The 20,092-nt window shown below is 43.4% G+C and overlaps 1 protein-coding gene across 4 annotated transcripts in view; it reads left to right on the top strand.

The window, feature by feature from the left end:
• The window catches only part of zdhhc11 (zinc finger DHHC-type containing 11), a 127,715-nt gene extending 112,116 nt beyond the window's left edge, over positions 1-15,599 (top strand). For 3 of the 4 annotated variants that reach the window (XM_068000620.1, XM_068000629.1, XM_068000611.1), the window contains 2 exons: positions 1,332-1,416; positions 12,354-15,599. In XM_068000620.1, coding sequence (XP_067856721.1) covers positions 1,332-1,416; positions 12,354-12,748 — 480 coding nt within the window. In that variant the 3' untranslated portion in view covers positions 12,749-15,599. Of the gene's footprint in view, positions 1-1,331; positions 1,417-2,149; positions 2,326-12,353 lie in introns of all 4 variants that reach the window. The other variant, XR_010966392.1, reaches the window with a different exon arrangement.
• Positions 15,600-20,092: the final 4,493 nt, after the last annotated feature.

The raw sequence follows: 20,092 nt of genomic DNA, 5'->3' as shown, positions 1-20,092 counted from the left end.
CGAGTTCAATCTCTGACTGTTGTTGGGTCAGCTGATCTCACCTGGGGCTACAGGTGGCCTTTCTGCCCATGGACCACAGGAGGGGAAAGTTCAGCCTTGGATTCACATATCTGATCGATATTCACTAACTGGGAAAATGTACATGAAGACTTCGGGCGAGATAAGAATTGGACTTGGCTGTGATGCTTCTCATGGTGCAATAGGCTGTGATGCATGGTCGAATAGCCCCACTTGTCTAGACCCACGCATGAAGAGTGGCCACTCGGGGCAAGGGCTGCAGCCATTTATGGAGCCTTACCCCAGCCAGAGCCACCATCTCCAGCGGGGAAGGCTACATTCTAAATGTGGAAATATGAATTTATAATGGTTAAAAAGTTGACAGGAGGTGTGTGGAGAATTTGGGCATGATTTTGACCCCAAGGCGGGAAGGGAGTGGGAGGGATCAAATTGCGGACGGGAAATCTGGAAGTACAGGTTTCCCGGATGTCCTTATGATTTTGACATAAGGATGTCTTTTTTTTGTTGGTTTGCCGTCCGACTGACCGACTGATTGACAGGCTGGTCTCAGTTGGACAGGAGAGCAGCCAGGGAGAGGACGTGTTGAGGTAAGTCTGCAGGTAACTCTTTGTTTGTATGGATGGGGCGGGGGGCATGGGTGGGCACGGGAGGCACTGATGGGCAGGGGGATCATGGGGCGGTGGGGGGAGAGAGTCAGTCATGGGGGGAGGGATTGGCAGTCTATCACGGAGTGGGTGTCAGGATCGGGGGTCCGCGATCGCTGGGGGGAGAGGGAATCGGGGGTCATCATGGGAAGGGGATCCACGATCATTGAGGAGGAGTTCCGCGATCGTGGAGGAGGGGTTGCGCAATCATTGGGGGTTTGCTGCAGGTAGGCTTGTTGGACCTGGGGGAAGCACTCCTCCTCCAGGCCCACAACCTGTGCCAGAAAGGTACCTCCCTGTTAGTTTCGGGCCTTCTCGCCTCCTTTCATGTGGCGTAAAAGAGAAGACCTGGGAATCCCGGCCCCCAGGGGTTGAAATTGGAAACTCTGGGGAAAAATGGAGGCGCGCAGCCTTCTTGAAAGGTTTTAATCACCAACCCACCTTCTGGGAGCAGGTTGGTCGCCCACCCCTCATCCTGCCCCGGTGAAAACCAGAAAGGGGACGGGTTGGGGACGGGTCTGAAATTGTTGCGATTTTGAATGGCCCCCCTGCCCCCAACCCACCCGTTTTTCCCTTTTAAAATCCTGCCCCTTGTGTTTATAATATCGATGTAGATGTGTACAGTCCATTCCACTTAATGCTTTTTCCTGTCTCTCTTTTTCATACTAGGCACTGAATAAGAGGCCCAAAAGTAGCTTCCAAGTGGACAGTCAAATTGATGAGACTAAATTCACTTCTGAGAGAACATCAACAGGTAAGAAATCTATTCAATAAATTTGAATCACCTCAGTGCAACTTAAGATTTATCCCGCAAATCATAATGTTTTTTTCTTTAAACAGTCCCATAAGGTTGCCACCACTGGCGGGAAGGTGCAATTACAGTGTGACAAGTTTACATAGGAAGTTTCCATTATAAATGCGGATGTAGGGAAGCACTCTAGTACGCATGTTTGTTTTAATATATTATTGGTAGATAGATAGCTGCACTTCTGCAGATCCTCAGCTTCAGAATTACACCAGTTTTTGTAAAAACAAACCAAATCCTCTCATTCAGGAAGAAATGTTGGGTGAGGTTTTCCTCTTTCCTGCACCTGTTCATCAGGTCTCTGCTCCCATGGCACTGGTCCAGGATTTCCTTATGTCTTTCCAGCCAGTGGGCCTGGGCCTGGTAGTTAACCTCCCCCACCCCGGCCTCCTACAAAGTGACTTAAAGCCCTTGGGATCTCCAGCAGCGGCCAGAAGACCCTGCGCTCGACACCGCTGAAGGTGGCTCTTGTGGTTTTTAAGCGTGTGGCCCAGCGGTGTATGGGCCTGGTTCTGGAGCTACCTCCTGCGATTTGAGAAAACAAGGGCTAGCTGATTCCTCTCCGATCCCTCGAGCACCCAGTGTGTGCCGACGGAGAAAAATCTACCCACGACTCATTGTTTTAGAACTCTTAATCCCTTGCCTAACATTGCATGTATTCAGTGCTTTGTTCTCTATGCAGGATCTCGGATTGTATTGGCAGATTTGAAAACACCATTAAGTGCTGTCCCCTGTCATAGCTTCAAACACTGCACATGAGAAACAAAGGACGCAGCAAACAAGATCCATGGTTATTGTCTCTGTATAAAACGCTTTGATCATCTTCAGCTTTTGAAGGGGGGTCAGAAATAGACATCGGTGAGCAGCTGTTACAGACTCAGCAGATACGTACCTTAGTCGGCCTGTAGATACACAATCGCACCCTTCTACAGGCTCTTTTAATCCACCCTCTTTTTGGACGAGGTGTTAAAGCACCCGTCTGCCCTTCCAGGTGGACCTAAAAGATCCCACGGCACTATTAGAAAAAGAGGAGGGGCATTCTCCCGTTGTCCTGACTAGTATTTATCCCTCAATCAACACCTAAAATTCATTGATCTAATTGCTGTTTGTGGGACCATACTGTGCGCAAATTGGCTGCCACGTTTCCCTACATTATAACAGTGACTACACTTCAAAAGTACTTAATTTGCTGTAAAGCACTTTGGGAGGTCCTGAGGTTATGAAAGGCTCTGTATAAAGGCTCTTCAATATATATAAAATTACACTCGAGGTAAAACCTTTAATATTTGAAATGATTAATATTGCGCAAGAATGATTCATGCCTCATCTCAGTATTATTTTAAAATGCATAAATCAAATTATTACTCCTTGGATTTGCTATAGTGTTGTCCATGTCACTGTAGGCCAATCACTGGAGCTCAGCAAAGCTATGCCAATTCCCAATAAGGAGAAAGGAAGAGGAGGACGACCTTTTAAATTATTGTGCTTTCGCAGTTCAGTATAGAATTGAAAAGCAGAGAAGTTATGTTAAACTTATATAGGTTCTTGTTTAGACCACACTTGGAGTACTGTGCATAGTTCTGGTCTCGATATTGTAAAAAGGATATAGAGGCACTGGAGAAGTTGCAAAAAAGATTTACAAGGATGAGACCAGAACTGAGAGGTTATACCTATCAGGAAAGATTGAACAGGCTGGGGCTCTTTTCTCTAGAAAAGAGAAGGCTGAGAGGTGGCCTAATAGAGGTCTTTAAAATTATGAAGGGGTTCAGTAGTGTAGACGTAGAGAAGATGTTTCCACTTGTCCAAAACTAGGGGCCCTAAATATAAGATAGTCACCAAGGCGCTTCACAGGAGCAATTTTCAAACAAAATTTGACACCGAGCCACATAAGGAGATAGTAGGATAAATTATCAAAAGCTTGGTCAAAGAGGTAGGTTTTTAGGAGCATCTTAAAGGAGAATAGAGAGGCAGAGATGTTTAGGGAGTGAATTCCAGAGCTTACGGCCAGGGATTCGGAAGGCACGGCTGCCAACGGTAGAGCGAAGGAAATCGGGGATGCACAGGAGGCCAGAATTGGAGGAGTGCAGAGATCTCGGAGGGTTGTAGGCTGGAGGAGGTTACAGAGCGAGGGAGGAGTGAGGCCATGGAGGGATTTGAAAACAAGGATGAGAATCTTAAAATTGAGACGTTGCAGGACCGGGAACCAATGTAGGTCAGCAAGAAAAGGGCTGATGGGTGAACGGGACTTGGTGCGAGTTAGGAAATGGGCAGCGGAGTTTTGGATGAGCCCAAGTTTACGGATGCTGCAAGATGGGAGGCCGACCAGGAGAGCATTGGAATAGTTGAGTCTAGCGGTAACAAAGGCGTGGATGAGGTTTTCAGCAGCAAATGGGTGGAGGCAGGGCCGGAGACGGGCATTGTTACAGAGGAAGTAAGCGAACTTTGTGATGGAGAGGATATGGGGTCGAAATCTTAGCTCGGGGTCAGATAGGACGCCAAGGTTGCAAACGGTCTGGTTCAGCCTCAGACAGTGGCCGGGGGAGGGATGGAGGCAATGCCTAGAGAACGGAGCTTGTGGCGGGGGCCGAAGACAATGGCTTCGGTCTTCCCAATATTTAATTGGAAGAAATTTCTGCTCATCTGATACTGGATGTCGGACAAGCAGTGTGACAAATCAGAGACAGCGGAGGGGTCGAGGGAGGTGGAGGTGAGGTAGAGCTGGGTGTGGTCAGCGTACATGTGGAACCTGATGTCATGTTTTCGGATGATGTCGCCAAGGGGCTGCATGTGGATGAGAAATAGGATAGATCCTTGGGAGACTCCAGCGGTAATGGTGTGGGAGCAGGAAGAGAAGCCATTGTAATTGATTCTCTGGCTATGACTGGGTAGATAGTAATGGAACAAGGCGAGGGCAGTCCCACCCAGCTGGACGACGGAGGAGAGGGATTGGAGAAGGATGGTATGGTCAACTGTGTCAAAGGCTGCAGACAGGTTGAGAAGGATGTGGAGGGATAGTTTACCAGTCACAGTCACATAGGATGTCGTTTGTGACTTTGATAAGGGCCGTTTCAGTACTGTGGCAGGGGCGTAAACCTGATTGGAGGGGTTCAAGCATGGAGTTGCTGGAAAGATGGGCACAGATTTCGGAGGCGACAACACGTTCAAGGACTTTGGAGAAGAAAGGGAGATTGGAGATGGGGTGGTGGTTTGCAAGGACAGAGGGGTGAAGAGTGGGTTGTTTGAGGAGGGGGATAATGATGGCAGATTTGAAGGGAGGGGGGAACAGTACCTGAGGAGAGGGAACCATTAACAATATCAGCTAACATGGGGGCCAGGAAGGGAAGTTGGGTGGTCAGCAGTTTGATGGGAATAGAGTCGAGGGAGCAGGAGGTGGGTCTCATGAACAAGATGAGCTCGGAGAGGGTATGAGGGGAGATAGGAGAGAAACTGGAGAAAGATGCGAGTTCAGGGCTAGGACGGGGGGAACCATGGGGGGAAGATTGGCGGGCTAGGGGAAGGGAGGGAAACAGCAGAGATAGCTGAATAGATGGCCTCAACCTTAGTGACAAAGAAGTCCATGTGCTCTTCGTACTTGTTGTTGGAGGTGAGGGCGGAGAGGGCAGGGGAGAGGGGTTGAAGAAGATGGTTTGTAGTGAAGAGAAGCCGGGGGTTACCTTTGCATTCCAGGATGATCCTGGAATAGTGAGCAGTTTTGGCAGAGGAGAGCAGGACCCGATGGTGCTTTATGTGGTCCAGCCAGGTCTGACGATGAATGGCTAAACCAGTTGTTTGCCATAAATGTTCAAGTATGTGCCCCTTGGACTTAAGGGAGTGGACATGGGCTCTACCAGGGGGAATGACCAGGGTGAGAGAGAGTAACGGTTTTAATGGGGACAAATGCTTCAAAGGTGGAGATGAGGGCGTGATTGAGCTGCAGGAATGTTGTGGTGAATGGAGGGCCAAGGGCTAGACAGTTGGGCATTGTCAAACTCCCCAAGGTGCTTCACAGGGGCACAATCAGAAAAAGATTTACACCGAACCAAAGCATTAGAGATATTAGGACAGGTGACCAAAAGCTTGGTCAAATAGCTAGGTCTTAGGGAGCCTCTTAAAGGGGGAGAGAGAGGTGGAGTGATTTAGGGAGGGAATTCCAAAGCTTAGGAAACTAGACGGCTGAATGCACGGCCGCCAATAGTGGGGCGAAGGAAGTGGGAGAATGACAACTCTGAATTCTTCAAAATCTTGTGCAGAGGGTTGTAGGGCTGGCGGAGGTTACAGAGATGGGGAGGGGATGCCCGTGTTAACTACCTGCTCGATTTTACACTTCACTGACTTGAAGGGAAGGTAAAATCGTGCGGGGTGTAAAACGAGCGGTTGATCCGATAGCGTCAGTTTCCCACCGGGCGGGTTTGGTTAAAATTACTCCTTAGAGTCAGCACCAAGCGTCCCCACATCAAGTATTGCACAGATTAAAGTTCTCTCCACCTTCCCCTGTAAAGTTGTCCCCAATCCACAAGCTCAGAACCAGTGTGACATTTCATGCACAAACTACCTTTTTAATTCATGCAGATTGTGAGCTGTTTCTATGGACTCACACCAACTGGGATCTGAATGAGACTGCCCAAATTTGCAGGATTCAAAATGAGCAGACAAAAGACTTCAATCCAAGAATCAGGACTGAACGCAAAGGCAGACCCCAGAGTTTTAACATAATCAGCACCCAGTGACTTTTTAAAATGGATTTGTTAACTGTTTTGATGTGCAAGGAGGACAATAACCATTCAATCCTGCTTTGAGTTAGATGATACACCCATAAGTGAAGCTGAAATTTATTTTCTCCGTTATAAAGAGAATAGTGTAATCAGTTTGGTATACAATAGCTTAAACCATTTTTAAACCATCTGTAATGATATCCAAAAAAACTTTGATTTGCTGGCAGGATAATTTTTTCACAAACAAGCCATTTTGGGGTTGCCATGGGTTACAGTGGAGCTACAGTAGCCCACAGTTATGCAAGTGCTATAATGTTGCAGAAATAACCATGAGAGCACTGATAACAGTTCTATACTTAGTCATTAAACAAAGTGCAAATACCTTCTTTGTTTAAACAGTTTTTGTATTGTTCATACGTTTTGCACAACATCGTCAAATACTATTTTTGTCTTCATTCAGCGGTTGTTCAATCACAAAAATATAGTCCGTGTACAACACTCCATTGAAGTGTCAGCCATGGCTCAGTGGTAGCACTCTCGCCTCTGAGTCAGAATGTCATGGGTTCAAGTCCCACTCTGGAGACTTGAGCATAAAATCTAGGGATTGCTGCATTTTCAGATGAGACATTAAACTGAGGCCCTGTCTGCCCTCTCAGGTGATCCTGTGGCATTATTCAAGAAGAACAGCAGGAGAGTTCTCTCCGGTGTCCTGGCCAATATTTATCCCTCAACCAAGATCACGAAAACAGATAATCAGGTCATTATCTCAATGCTGTTTGTGGGACCTCGCTGGGCGCAAATTGGCTGCCATTGTGTTTCCTACATTATGACAGTGACTACACTTCAAAAGTACTTCATTGGCTATAAAGTGCTTTGGGACGTCCTGAGGTTGTGAAAGGTGCTATATAAATGCAAGCTTTTCTTTTTTTCTCCTGATGTTTATTTTGGCTCCTCTTTTATTAGATTTGGTGGGTGCTGGGGCGACCGGCTCCATTTCGATAGATCGCGTGGCCTTAGCGAGTTCGGCACATTTTACTTTGGGTTTGCCACTTGCTGTGTGAGACCTGTGATCGGAGTGAACAGCTCCGCTGCCCAATATAAAAGCAGCTCTTATTTAGCACTTACGGAAGGACTAGCTCTTCTCCCCCCCCCCCCCCCCCCCAAAAGTTGTGTAATCCCCTCTTTATTTTACAGATTGCAGAAGCTCCTTCAGGATTCTTTAATTTGCAATAAATTTTGAGCTGTTATTCAGATAGTTTTAAAAATATTTTCTGGCTTTTCTTATGAGAAGCTACATTTCTTTTGACAAAGAGGTTTATGCAATCCCTCAGTGCCACTTAATGCATTTTAATAATTAAAGAATATATAATTATTCCTGACACTAGTAACTGCAGATTCTCTTGGGTCTGTTTGCATTGAATGGTACAGCAGAGAAATAGGCCATTTGGCCTATTAATTCTGCATCAGTGTTTTACTCCACAAAACATCTTGTTTAATCCCACTCTCCTGCTCTCTCCACAAATCCTTTCATATTCCTCTTTTTCAAGCAATTTTTAAAAGAAGTCTCGGTCACTGTTTCAGCAACAGCTTATGTCAGAGAATTCCACATTTGCTCTGAGTAAAGTTTTTCTAACCTCCCCTTTCATTCATGGAATCATAGAATCTTATAGCACAGAAGGCAGCCATTTGGCCCATCTTGCCTGTGCTGGCTCTTTGAAAGAGCTATCCAATTAGTCCCATAGATCTGCAATTTTCTCCCCTTCAAGTATTTATTCAATTCCCTTTTGAAAGTTACTATTGAATCTGCTTCCTCCACCCTTTCAGGCAGTGCATTCCAGATCGTAAAATAAATTCTTCTCCTCTTACCTCTGGCTCGTTTGCCAATTACCTTTAAAACTATGTCCTCTAGTTGTCAACCCTTCTGCCAGTGGAAGCAGTTTCTCCTTATTTACTCTATCAAAACCCTTCATGATTTTGAACACCTCTATTAAATCTCCCCTTAACCTTCTCTGCTCTAAGGAAAACAATCCCAGCTTCTCCAGTATCTCCACATAATTGAAGTCCCTCATCCCTGGTATCATTTTAGTAAATCTCCTCTGAACCATCTCCAAGGCCTTGACATTCTTCCTAAGGTGTTGTTCCCAGAATTGAAAACAATACTCCAGCTGAGACCTAACCAGTGTTTTATAAAGGTTTAGCATAACTTCCTTGCTATTTTACTCTATGCCTCTATAAAGCCAAGGACCCCTTGCTTTTTTAACAGCCTTATCAATGTGTCCTGCCACCTTCAAAGACGTGTGTACATACACCCTCGGGTCTCTCTGTTCCTGCACGCCCTCTAAAATTGTACCATTTAGTTTATATTGTCTCTCCTCATTCTTCCTACTAAAATGCATCACGTCACACTTCTCTGCATTAAATTTTATCTGCCATGTGTCTGCCCATTTCACCAGTCTGTCTCCGTCCTCCTGAAGTATACTACTATCCTACTCACTGTTTACTACATTTCCGCGTTTCATACCATCTGCAAACTTTGAAATTAGGCCCTGTATATCTACGTCCAGGTCATTAATACATATCAAAAAGATCAGTGGTTCTAATACCAACTCCTGGGGGACACCGCTGTATACTTCACTCCAGTCTGAAAAACAACTGTACACCACTGCTCTCTTAGCCAATTTCATATCCATGCTGCTACTGCCCATTTTGCTAACAAGTCTAATAAGTGGTACTTTATCAAACGCCTTTTGAAAGTCCATATACACATCACCAACCCAACCGAACTACCTTATCAACCCTCTCCGTCACTTCATCAAAGGACTAAATCAAGTTAGTCAAACGTGATTTATCTTTAACAAGTCCGTGCTAGCTTTCATTCATTACCCATGTTTTTCCAAGTGACAATTAATTTTGTCCCGGATTATTGTCTCTAAAAGTTTCCCCGCCACCGATGTTAGGCTGACTGGCCTGTAGTTACCTGGTTTACCCCTCTCCCCTTTTTTGAACAGGTGTGTAACATTTGCAACCCTCCAGTCCTCTGGCACCACTCCCATATCTAAGGAAGATTGGAAGATTCTGGACAGAGCCTCCGCTATCTCCACCCTTTTTTCCCTCAGCAACCTAGGATGCATCCCATCCAGACTGGGTGACATTTCTACTTTGAGCGCTGCCAGTCTTTTAAGTTGCTCCTCTTTATCTATTTTTATCTTATCTAATTTCTCCACTATCTACTCTTTTTACTGTGACTTTAGCAGCATCCTTTTCTTTTATGAAGACAGATGCAAAATACTCATTCAGTACCTCAGCCATGCCCTCAGCCGTACCCTTCTTTTGAATACCCTTTTACTATTTATATGTTTACAACAGACTTTAGTGTTGCCTTTTATGTTACCCATCAATCTATTCTGATACACTATCTTTGCCCTTCTTATTTCCTTTTTCAGTTCCCCTCTATACTTTCTGTGTTCAGCCTGGTTCTCTACTGTATTATGAGCCTGACATTTGTAATAAGACTCCATTTTCTGTTTCATTTTAATCTCTATATCTTTAGTCATCCAGGGAGCTCTAGCTTTGGATGCCCTTCCTTTTGCCCTAGTGGGAATGTATCTGGTCTGTACCTGAACTATCTCCTCTTTGAAGGCCTCCCATTGCTCATTTACTGTTTTACCTGCCAATCTTTGATTCCAATCCACCTGGGCCAGATCCCCTTTCAACTCACTGAAATTTGCCCTCCTCCAGTTTAGTATTTTTACATTTGATTGTTCCTTGTCCTTTTCCATAATTGCTCTAAACCTAATGATATTGTGATCACTGTTTCCCAAATGCTCTCCCATTGAAACATACTCCACTTGCCCCACTCCATTCCCCAGAACTAAATCCAGCACTCTTTCCTTCCTGGTTGGGCTGGAAACGTACTGATCAAGAAAGTTCTCTTGTCCATATTTCAGGAATTCCTCCCCCTCTTTGCCCTTTACATTGTTACTGTCCCAGTCTATATTAGGATAACTAAGGTGCCCATTATCACTACTCTAGTTCTTGCATCTTTCTGTAATTTGCTTGGATATGTTCTCCTCTATATCCTTCCCACTATTTGGTGGCTTACAGTATACACCCATCAGCGATGTGATTTTTATGTGGCAAACAATCATAACCTGTCTGCCAGTCTCGACCATTTCCCCAGACGTTTGTAGTATAAAGAAAGAAACAATTTGCATTTACGTAGCGCCTTTCACAACCTCAGGATGTCCCAAAGCGCTTTGAAGCCAATGAAGTACTTTTGAAGTGTAGTCACTGTTGTAATGTAGGAAACGTGGCAGCCAATTTGCGCACAGCAAGGTCCCACAAACAGCAATGTGATAATGACCAGATAATCTGCTCTAGTGATGTTGGTTGAGGATAAATATTGGCCTGGACGCCAGGGAGAGCTCCCCTGCTCTTCTCCAAAATAGTGCCATGGGATCTTTTACATTCACCTGAGAGGGCAGACGGGGCCTCAGTTTAACGTCACATTCGAAAGACGGTGGATTAAAAGAGCCTGTAGAAGGATGTGATTGTCAGGGCCCTTGTAACCACAGACAGGATAAGGTACTTTATCTGCTCGGTACCTGCCGAATATGGCACCTCCGACAGTGCAGCACTCCCTCGTACTGCATCAGGAGTATCAGCCTGGATTTTGTGCTGAAGTCTCTGGAGTGGGGCTTGAACCCACAGCCTTCTGACTCAAAGGCGAGAGTGCTACCACTGAGCCACTGCTGTCTATATATTCACATGCTTCAAGTTCCCTGTCTCACTCAACTTCCTCCTGAACAGGTATCAAAATTATCAGTCATCATCGCTCCCCCTCAACACATTGCTTCATTGAACTCTAGGGAGTCACATTCTCATAAGCTAACCATTAAAAACCCAAGCACAGACTAGTCAGAGCACCTCGATTTTAAAATTCTCATTCTTGTTTTCAAATCCCTCTTTGGCCTCACCCCCTCCCTATCTCTGTAACCTCCTCCAGCCCTATAATCCACAGATCTCTGCGCTCCTCCAATTCTTGCCTCTTGTTTATCCCCGATTTTAATCGCTCCACCATTGGCGGCCGTGCCTTCAGCTGTCTAGGCCCTAAGCTCTGGAATTCCCTGCCTCAACCTCTCTACCTCTCTCTCCTTTTAAGACGCTCCTTAAAACCTACCTCTTTGACCAAGCTTTTGATCACCTGTCCTAATATGTCCTTATGTGGCTTGGTGTGAAATTTTGTTTGCTAACGCTCCTGTGAAGCGCCTTGGAATGTTTTACTATGTTAACAGCGTAAATGTGAGTTGTTGTTGTCTGACCTGCCCTATTCATGATTTCATAGGAAATATTGAAGCATCCTCCATGCTCTCGAAGATTTCTATAGTGTCTAACTCTTTCTAGATAATTTAGTTATAGAGCAGGTGCCCTCTGTTTCTGGCAATTTGGGGGGATTTGTAGAATATGATAGGTCAGAACACAGTTTTAAAAAAAAAACAATCTTTATAACTCACCCAATTTGCTCACTAATGCGTCAAATGCCTTTCTCACTTATGGAATAAGCGATATATTTCAACATTCTGTGTTCCTTATAGATGAATGTAATGTGTATATTTTACCTTCTTTTGCCCATTGATACTCATGCTGCAATATTTAAGGGAAAAAATTACTCTCAAAATAAAAATTAATTTGTTTAAAAAGGGTTATTGTGCATTTATATAGAGCCTTTAACATCCCAGGGCAATTCACAGGAGTGTAATCAATCTAAAATTGACACTGAGCCGCATAAGGAGATATCAGGATAGGTGACCAATAGCCTGGCCAAAGAGTTTTGAGGAGGATGGAGAGGTTTAGGGAGGGGATTCCAGAGCTTAGGGCCTAGATGTCTGAAAGTACGGGTGAAAGAAGTGGGGGTTGCACAAGAGGCCAGAATTGGAGGAATGCAGAGTTCTCAGAGGGTTGAAGGGCTGGAGAAGGTCACAGAGATATGGAGGGGCAAGGCCATGGAGCGCTTTGAACACGAGGATGAGAATTTTAAAAGCGAGGCATTGGTGGACCGGGAGCCAATCTAGATCAATATATTGAAGTGTTGATGTGTAGCATGTCATTTTTTTCCCTTAAGGTATGAATGGATTTGTACTTTGTTATTTGATCCCTTGTTATTCTTGTCAATAGTTAGCTCCATTCCTGAACCATTGGAGAACTCTGAAGCTACGCGACAGATTGATCATAAGAACCTTAAGGAGTCTCACCGAAGAAGCCTGGAGTCCTTAGAAGAGATCCCAGCGGTGCAAAACCCTCTGGGCAGTGCTACTATGGACAGTGGATGCAGGGAAGGCGCAGATAATACAGAGAAGTGTTTTGACACATCCAATCAAAGTGTGCTTCTGGACAACACTGGGAGCCTGCAGGCAAATCCAAGAGACTCCACACAGTTGTCGGCAAAAGGTCTGACCCAACAATCAATGAGGACTTCTCTGGTCATACAGGACATAGAAACAGCTCATCAGAGGCACAGCCAGTTAGCACAGACATCCAGCAATGCTGGGCAGAGTACAATCTTGGGATAAATTGAACACCTTTATCAAGCTCCACTAAAAACCTTCTGAGATGTAAAAATGGATCTAAACCACAGAGCTTACTGGAGCCTTTACGTGATTGGCCAGCAATCGGCCGTGTCATCAACCGTTTGGGTTTTGGACAGATGCAGAATTTTTGGGAGTGGAATTATTTGCGTTAAGTGTCCCACTCACTCTGTGTCCTGGTGGAGTGGTGGGCTTCATCTGATGACAAAGGTGAAAAGAATGATTTATAGAAGAGAGCGATCTAGCTAATATAAACCACTCCGACCACCAAATTCCTAGGAGCTCCCTCCACTGGCACAAGTGGAGTGTAACACCCCTCCCCACCCCCATCAGTCTGTCCTAGCCCCAGGCTGGAGACCCTGTGCCAAATCCTGGGGACAGAGTCAATTGCATGACTGGGGTAGGTACATCACACCTGAAAGGGCACTTCAGTGCTGTCCACCTTTATCCCACCTGCTGGAAAATGGAATGGCCCAAACCTGCTCCACTAGATGCCCATCCTGGTTCCAAAGAAAAAAGGTAGGAATGTCTTCAGCTCCAAAGGGAGGCGTGCACAATTGAAAGAAAGCTAACCAATCCTCTCCAGGATCAATTACCTTTCTCTCAGGGGCTTCTAGGGCGTCATCTGGGGCCTCAGTGGAGCTCATCTATTAGCTGGTGGAAGTTCCGCTGAGGTCAATGGAATGCATAAGACTGCCAAATTTCCTGGGTGAGACTGGGAACTTCCCCCCCAATCGAGTTTTCTGCCTTTCCAATCCTAAGAATTCCGAACCTCAATCCCTGTCAGAGGCCTAGGTTAAAACTAACTGCTTTGCTTTCCTGTGTGTTACTTGTTTCACCTAATGATATTAAAAATGTGATTCTCAACAGAATGTAAATGGAGGCCATAAGCAGAGTTGAGTCAGAGGAGAATGATAACCTGCTGAAAATGCCTCCCCAGTTTGTAACGGTTAAGTTAAACCCACTGATGTAAGCCCTTCTTTATTACCAGAAGGGTGGGGAGATCCTCAGTGGCCCCTAGCCTAAGCCAGTGCAATTTCCACAAAACACCATATAATATTTCCTTAGCAAAACAGCTTTTTTTAAAAAAAAAAGTATATTTGACTTCCCCATGGCCAAAATTCCCATGAAAACCTCTTCAGTAGTATACATGCAATGGCCCGCTCCGCCAACCAGGGATATATACTTCATACTGAACTGCTAGCCAGCACAAAGCACAACTTTAGGAGGTGACCTGTTCTCTCAAAGTACACTGTTAATTTTCCACATTGTCCAAACTCGTGGAAAATGTGAATTGTCTTCGCCAGTCTTGGTGTAAGTGGAATACCATGGCGGTTTTGCATATAACATGCCCATTTTTCATTGTACAATAAGGGGTGCTACATGTGAAAAGATTTATGGTATTGCACACTAATAATTGGAATATAGAAAATACTTCAATTTTGTTATCAACGAACACAATTCACTTGCTTGCGTTATGAGATCTTTGAAGTATTTTCCATTTCTTGTATGCAATTATATTGCATAAATTAAAATGGAACATGGGACAAAGAAGTGTTAACTGAACAAATTTCATGTCCTATCTGTATGAAGTATGTTAATGACAGTATATTAACATCAACACTAATCCATGGAATGTCCTTTAACATTAATTCCAAAACAGTTGCTCCATAGTGAATTTAAAATGATTTTAATGAGGCTGATTTATGACACCATCTATAGTATATTAAAATTTTCCATCTGTGCTCACTTCCTGTTAAAATTTCTATTAAAACTCCCTATGTTAACACTTATAATGGAAACTGCCTATGTAAACCAGCACACTATATTACACCCTCCACCCTGGCGGCACTGTAGCTTTTCCACTGGCAGGAGGGTGTGACAAGCTGTTTCCATTATAAATGTTGACATAGGAAGTTGTAATAGAAATATAAAAATAAGGACAGAATGTGTGACTTTAAAATGGGGACTGAATTATGTCTATATGCCCTAATCCAATTATCCCGCGCCCTCTAACTCTGCTTCATCTGAAGACAACAATTGGTCTTGACTCCCTATGTGTATTGCCACGTGAGTTAAACTAGTATTGAAGTAATTTTTTTTACATTGGAAATCACTGTAGCTAACTATGGGCAATAATTTATCATAAACAGTCTTGAAAGAACTATTACTTCTCAGTTGATTATCAGGGTGCCCAGATAAAAAATCAGCAATGGAAGATAAAACATTTCAGTGTTTATCATCTTAAAGCTTCAGTGTAGACTACCAGCTAGGTCTGAACAAGTCCTCGGGTAGAAGGGTTTGGAGAACTGTTGAGGTGAAACAAAGTAGTGTTCACTAGTGTTGTACCAAAGAACTGCTGTATAGCTAGACACTTTGATGTGCAGCATGATCCACACATGCCATTTCCTATCAGTACAGTGAGTGGATCATGTATGTGAGTTTAGATTTTACTTAGCCTCATCATTTAAATGCACTATTGATGTATATATACTGTGCTGAAAATGGCACTTTTTAACATTTATAGCCATATATCTGATTTATATTTTAGTGCCTATTATGTGAAACTTGAAAAGGTTTTTTTAAATGTATAAATGTGTGTGTATAGCTGGGTTGCAGCAATATTTTTAAAGTCACTTTTCACTAGTTTTGTAACCTGTTCAGACTGTTTCACTGTGTTTCTGCAGTACAGTCTGCCATGTTTTAGGCCCCTCGCTAACTCAACACAGAGTTTGTTATATAACGGTGTTGTCCAGTACGTTAGCCACATGGCTGATTGGGGATTCCAGATGTGGCTAGTTGTATTTCTGATTAGTAAATAAAAATGAGTACTAGACTCTGTCGTTGGTCATGTGATCTCAATACTCGTATTCGCACAGCGAGTGCATGTGGACTTTACCCATTTTGTGCATGTGTTGGTAAAATGGTAAGATGAAAAGCAGAGTGTGTGAGTGAGTGTTGATCGTTGTGAGTGCTTTACTTCCTTGTTTACTGAATGGTGGTAGATTTTTGTTAAGTAAAGTGGCTCAGTGGTGTCACGCGCATCTGAGTCAGAGGTCGTGGGTTCAATTCCCGCTGCAGAGACTTGAGCACATAATCCAGGCTGACACTTACTTCACTGCAATACTGAGGGAGTGCTGCATGGTCGGAGGTGCCGTCTTTCGAATGAGACATTAAGCCGAGGCCCCGTCATGGTGGATGTAAAGGATCCCACGGAACTACTGGAAGAAGAGCAGGGGAGTTCTCCCGGTGTCCTGGCCAATATTTATCCCTCAACCAATATCACTTAAAAAAAGCAGATTATCTGGTTACTATCACATTGCTATTTGTGGGATCTTGCTGTGTACAAATTGGCTGCAGCGTTTCCCTACATTACAACAGTGACTATACTTTAAAGGTACTTCATTGGCTGTAAAGCGCTTTGGAACATCCAGAGGTTTGGAAAGGCGCTATATAAATGCAGGTTCTTTCCTTTTCATTTACATGTGAAGTACATTTACTTGTATTGTATGCAAGGCGTTTTCTTCTAAAATTAGTGTTATGACTAAAACAGTGTCACCATAGCCACACCTGTGGCATGTCAGCAATTTCTATTGGACAGCACTGTTATATAACTTCAGCAGTGTGCAACGGCGCTGGTATCAGAAACATGTGGCACACCAGGGAGTCGGCAACATAGAAACATAAACAAAATAAAACTGCGACAAATTGCAAATTGCACCCCATTGGTGTAGGATAAAGCATAACAATTGATCATTTCACCAGGGATTTCCTCACTGCTTTTCCCGCTCATTCCTCCCAGCCCCCCGTCATAACTTTGGCAGAAGTTTGGAGCTGGGGAAGCCCAGAAAAAAATTCCCAGTGTAAGAGATTTTGGTCACTCACCGTGCCTACTGTTCCCTGCTGCACAATAAAGCATGACTGGGCCATTTAGACCGCTGTTTAAATGTGTGAAAATGTTATTTAATGAAAATCTAGTGTTTTTATGATTGGAATAATAAAATACTTTATCGCCCAATTCTTTCTTTGTTTCTTAAACGTTTTAATAAGTGCAGTCTGATGTATAGCCAGTGAAATTGTTCCAAGTATAACAGGCATTTCACTTAGGAAGAGGTAAGAAAAATTGCAAGAAATGAGAATTGAATGGCTCCAGTCATGATCAAATTGGGAATAATTTGCTCGCATCTTAAATCTTATGTTAGTTATACTGAGAGGTTTTTGTTAACCAAGCTCTAATTTAATTATATAGTTAATACTTGTGAAACAAGGTCTGTTGCATGTATAAATTGCCATTTTTTTTGGTCTGCCCTGAATCCACTGTCTTTTGTGGGGGTTAAAATGTGGATTGAGAAAAGTTCATCAAGGCTATTCCTTCAACACACGAGATACAATGGGTATAGACTGAGATGATCAAATACTCCCATTGACATGGTAATTCCTGTGGATCAGGGTTGCATAATGGAGATGTGAGTCTTTCCTTCTCCCACTCTATATACCTATCCTATAACCTCCAATCCCATTCTCAATCTGGCTTCATCTTCAAGGAGTTAATCAATTCAGATTTAACTCTTTTGCTGAGAGTCTTTAAGGAAAGTTTTATTTTTCAAATTTCTAGTCTCTCGTTAATTTGAAACCTACGCCTCTGATTCTGTATCCACAGTTTAGGTCTAAAGGCCTCCTTGCATAATACCATCTGTGGCTCACAATATTGTAAAGATTTGGATCTTGTCCCACTCAATTTTCCTTTCTCCGATGAAAGCAAGTTTTGCTCTTAGAGTCCCAAGAACTGGAATCATCTTTGTCAATCTTGTAACCTTCAGAGGTCCTTTCAAAAACTGGGTTGGCCAAAATTGCACGCACTGTTCCAAATGTGGCCTCACTGGTGATCGGTAAAACTTGAGAATAACTTGTTTAATTGACAATCATTTGCCCTCGAGATGGGCTCTAGTATCTGATTACGTTTACGAACGTACGAATTAAGAGCAGGAGTAGGCCATTCGGCCCCTTGAGTCTGCTCAGCCATTTGATAAAATCATGGCTGATCTGATTGTGACCTCAACCCTACTTTAACTTTTGACTTCCTTGTTAATCAGGAATCTATCTAACTCAGCCTTAAAAATATTCAATGACCCTGCCTCCACCGCTCTCTGGGGAAGGGAGTTCTACAGACTCTCAACCCTCAGAGAAAAAAAATTCTCCTCATCGCCATCTTAAATGGGAGACCCCTTATTTTTAAACTGTGGCCCCTAGTTCTAGTCTCTCCCACAAAGAGAAACATCCTCTCAGCATCTCCCCTTCAAGTCCCCTCAGGATCTTATATGTTTCAATAAGATCACCTCTCATTCTTCTAAACTCCAGTGTATACAGGCCCAACTTGTCCAACCTTTCCTCATAAGATAACCCTTTTATCCCAGGAATCTGTCGAGTGAACCTTCTCTGAACCACCTCCAAAGCAATTATGTCCTTTCTTAAATAAGGAGACCAAATCTGCACACAGTATTCTAGATGTGGTCTCACCAATGCCCTGTACAACCAAAGCAAAACATCTCTACTTTTATATTCCATTCCCTTGCAATAAATGACAACATTCCATTTGCCTTCCTAATCACTGGCTGTACCTGCATACTAACTTTTTGTGATTCATGTACTAGGACACCCAGATCCCTCTGTACCTCAGAGTTCTGCAGTCTGTCTCCATTTAAATAATATACTGCTTTTCTATTCCTCCTGCCAAAGTGGACAAGTTCACATTTTCCCACATTATACTCCATCTGCCAAATTTTTGCCCACTCACTTAACCTATCTATATCCCTTTGCAGACTCCTTATGTCCTCTTCACAATTTACTTTCCTACCTAACTTTGTGTCATCAGCAAATTTAGCAATCATACATTTGGTCTCTTCATCCAAGTCATTGATATAGATTGTAAATAGTTGAGGCCCAAGCACTGATTCCTGTGGCACTCCACTCGTTACATCTTGCCAACCTGAAAATGACCCATTTATGCCTACTCTCTGTTTCCTGTAAGCTAACCAATCCTTTATCCATGCTAATATGTTACCCCCTACACCATGAGCTCTTATTTTGTGTAGTAGTATTTGACGTGGCACCTTGTCAAAAGCCTTCTGGAAATCCAAGTACACCACATCCACAGGATCCCCTTTATCCACGTTGCTTGTTACTTTCTCGAAGAACTCTAATAAATTAGTCAAACATGATTTCCCTTTCACAAAGCTGTGTTGACTCTGCCTGATTGCATGAGATTTTCTAAGTGCCCTGCTATAACCTCCTTGATGTGGAGATGGACTGGGGTGGACAAATGTAAGGACTTGCACAACACCAGGTTATAGTCCAACAGTTTTATTTGAAATCACAAGCTTTCGGAGGCTATCTCCTTCATCACCTGACAAAGGAGGTAGCCTCCAAAAGCTTGTGATTTCAAATAAAACTGTTGGACTATAACCTGGTGTTGTAAGACTCCCTACATAACCTCCTTAATAATAGATTCTAGCATTGTCCCTATGACAGATGTTAAGCTAACTGGCCTGTAGTTTCCTGCTTTCTGTCTCCCTCCTTTCTTGAATACATTGATGGGAACATTTCAGCGAATGATCAATACTCTTGCGCACACATCCTTTTCTTTTTTCTGTTTTTGTTAGTGGACATCTACATATTTACTGTTTCAATATGCCACAATAAAATCAATCATTGTTTAACCCAGTATATTTTGATTGCTGTTTATCTCCCTTGTATTTATCAACTGGGAGAAGATTTCTTCTCTTTGCTTAATTGTAGTATATTTGGAAACTCATTCTTTATAGATGTGTTTATACTTTTTCTACACAGAGGACATCTTCTTCCTCATCTCATACCTCGGTATCATCAGCAAATTTTACAATATTACAAGTAGTCACCTGCAATTTATTTGTGAATAGGAGATTCAGAAGCAAGTCCTGTAGAACTCTGCTCTTAACTGTCTACCTCTGGGAAATAGATAGAACCTTTTCCGTTTACCATCACCTTTTACAACGGATTATGTGGCGTCTTTGTTTAAACATGCATTGGCCAAAAGAAATAAAGATGGCTGTCTATGTTTTACGTTCATCGGCTATGATGGTGGAAGGTCGAAATGTTTTGTAAGAGTAATGGGAATTGGTCTGGGTTTTCAGGCTGAATGTGTTATCCAATCAGTGCAAGGTTGCAGCAAATCTTCATTCAAAGAATGATGATTAACTTAACTGATGACTGCTCCACCTAACAGTGAGTATTAGAAATTTACAACACAGAAGGACGCCATTCGGCCCATCGTGTCTGTGCCGGCCTAAGAAG

The sequence above is a fragment of the Heptranchias perlo genome, chromosome 2 (assembly GCF_035084215.1).
Source record: "Heptranchias perlo isolate sHepPer1 chromosome 2, sHepPer1.hap1, whole genome shotgun sequence".
Taxonomy (NCBI): domain Eukaryota; kingdom Metazoa; phylum Chordata; class Chondrichthyes; order Hexanchiformes; family Hexanchidae; genus Heptranchias; species Heptranchias perlo.
This window is presented reverse-complemented; position numbering and strand designations above follow the sequence as displayed.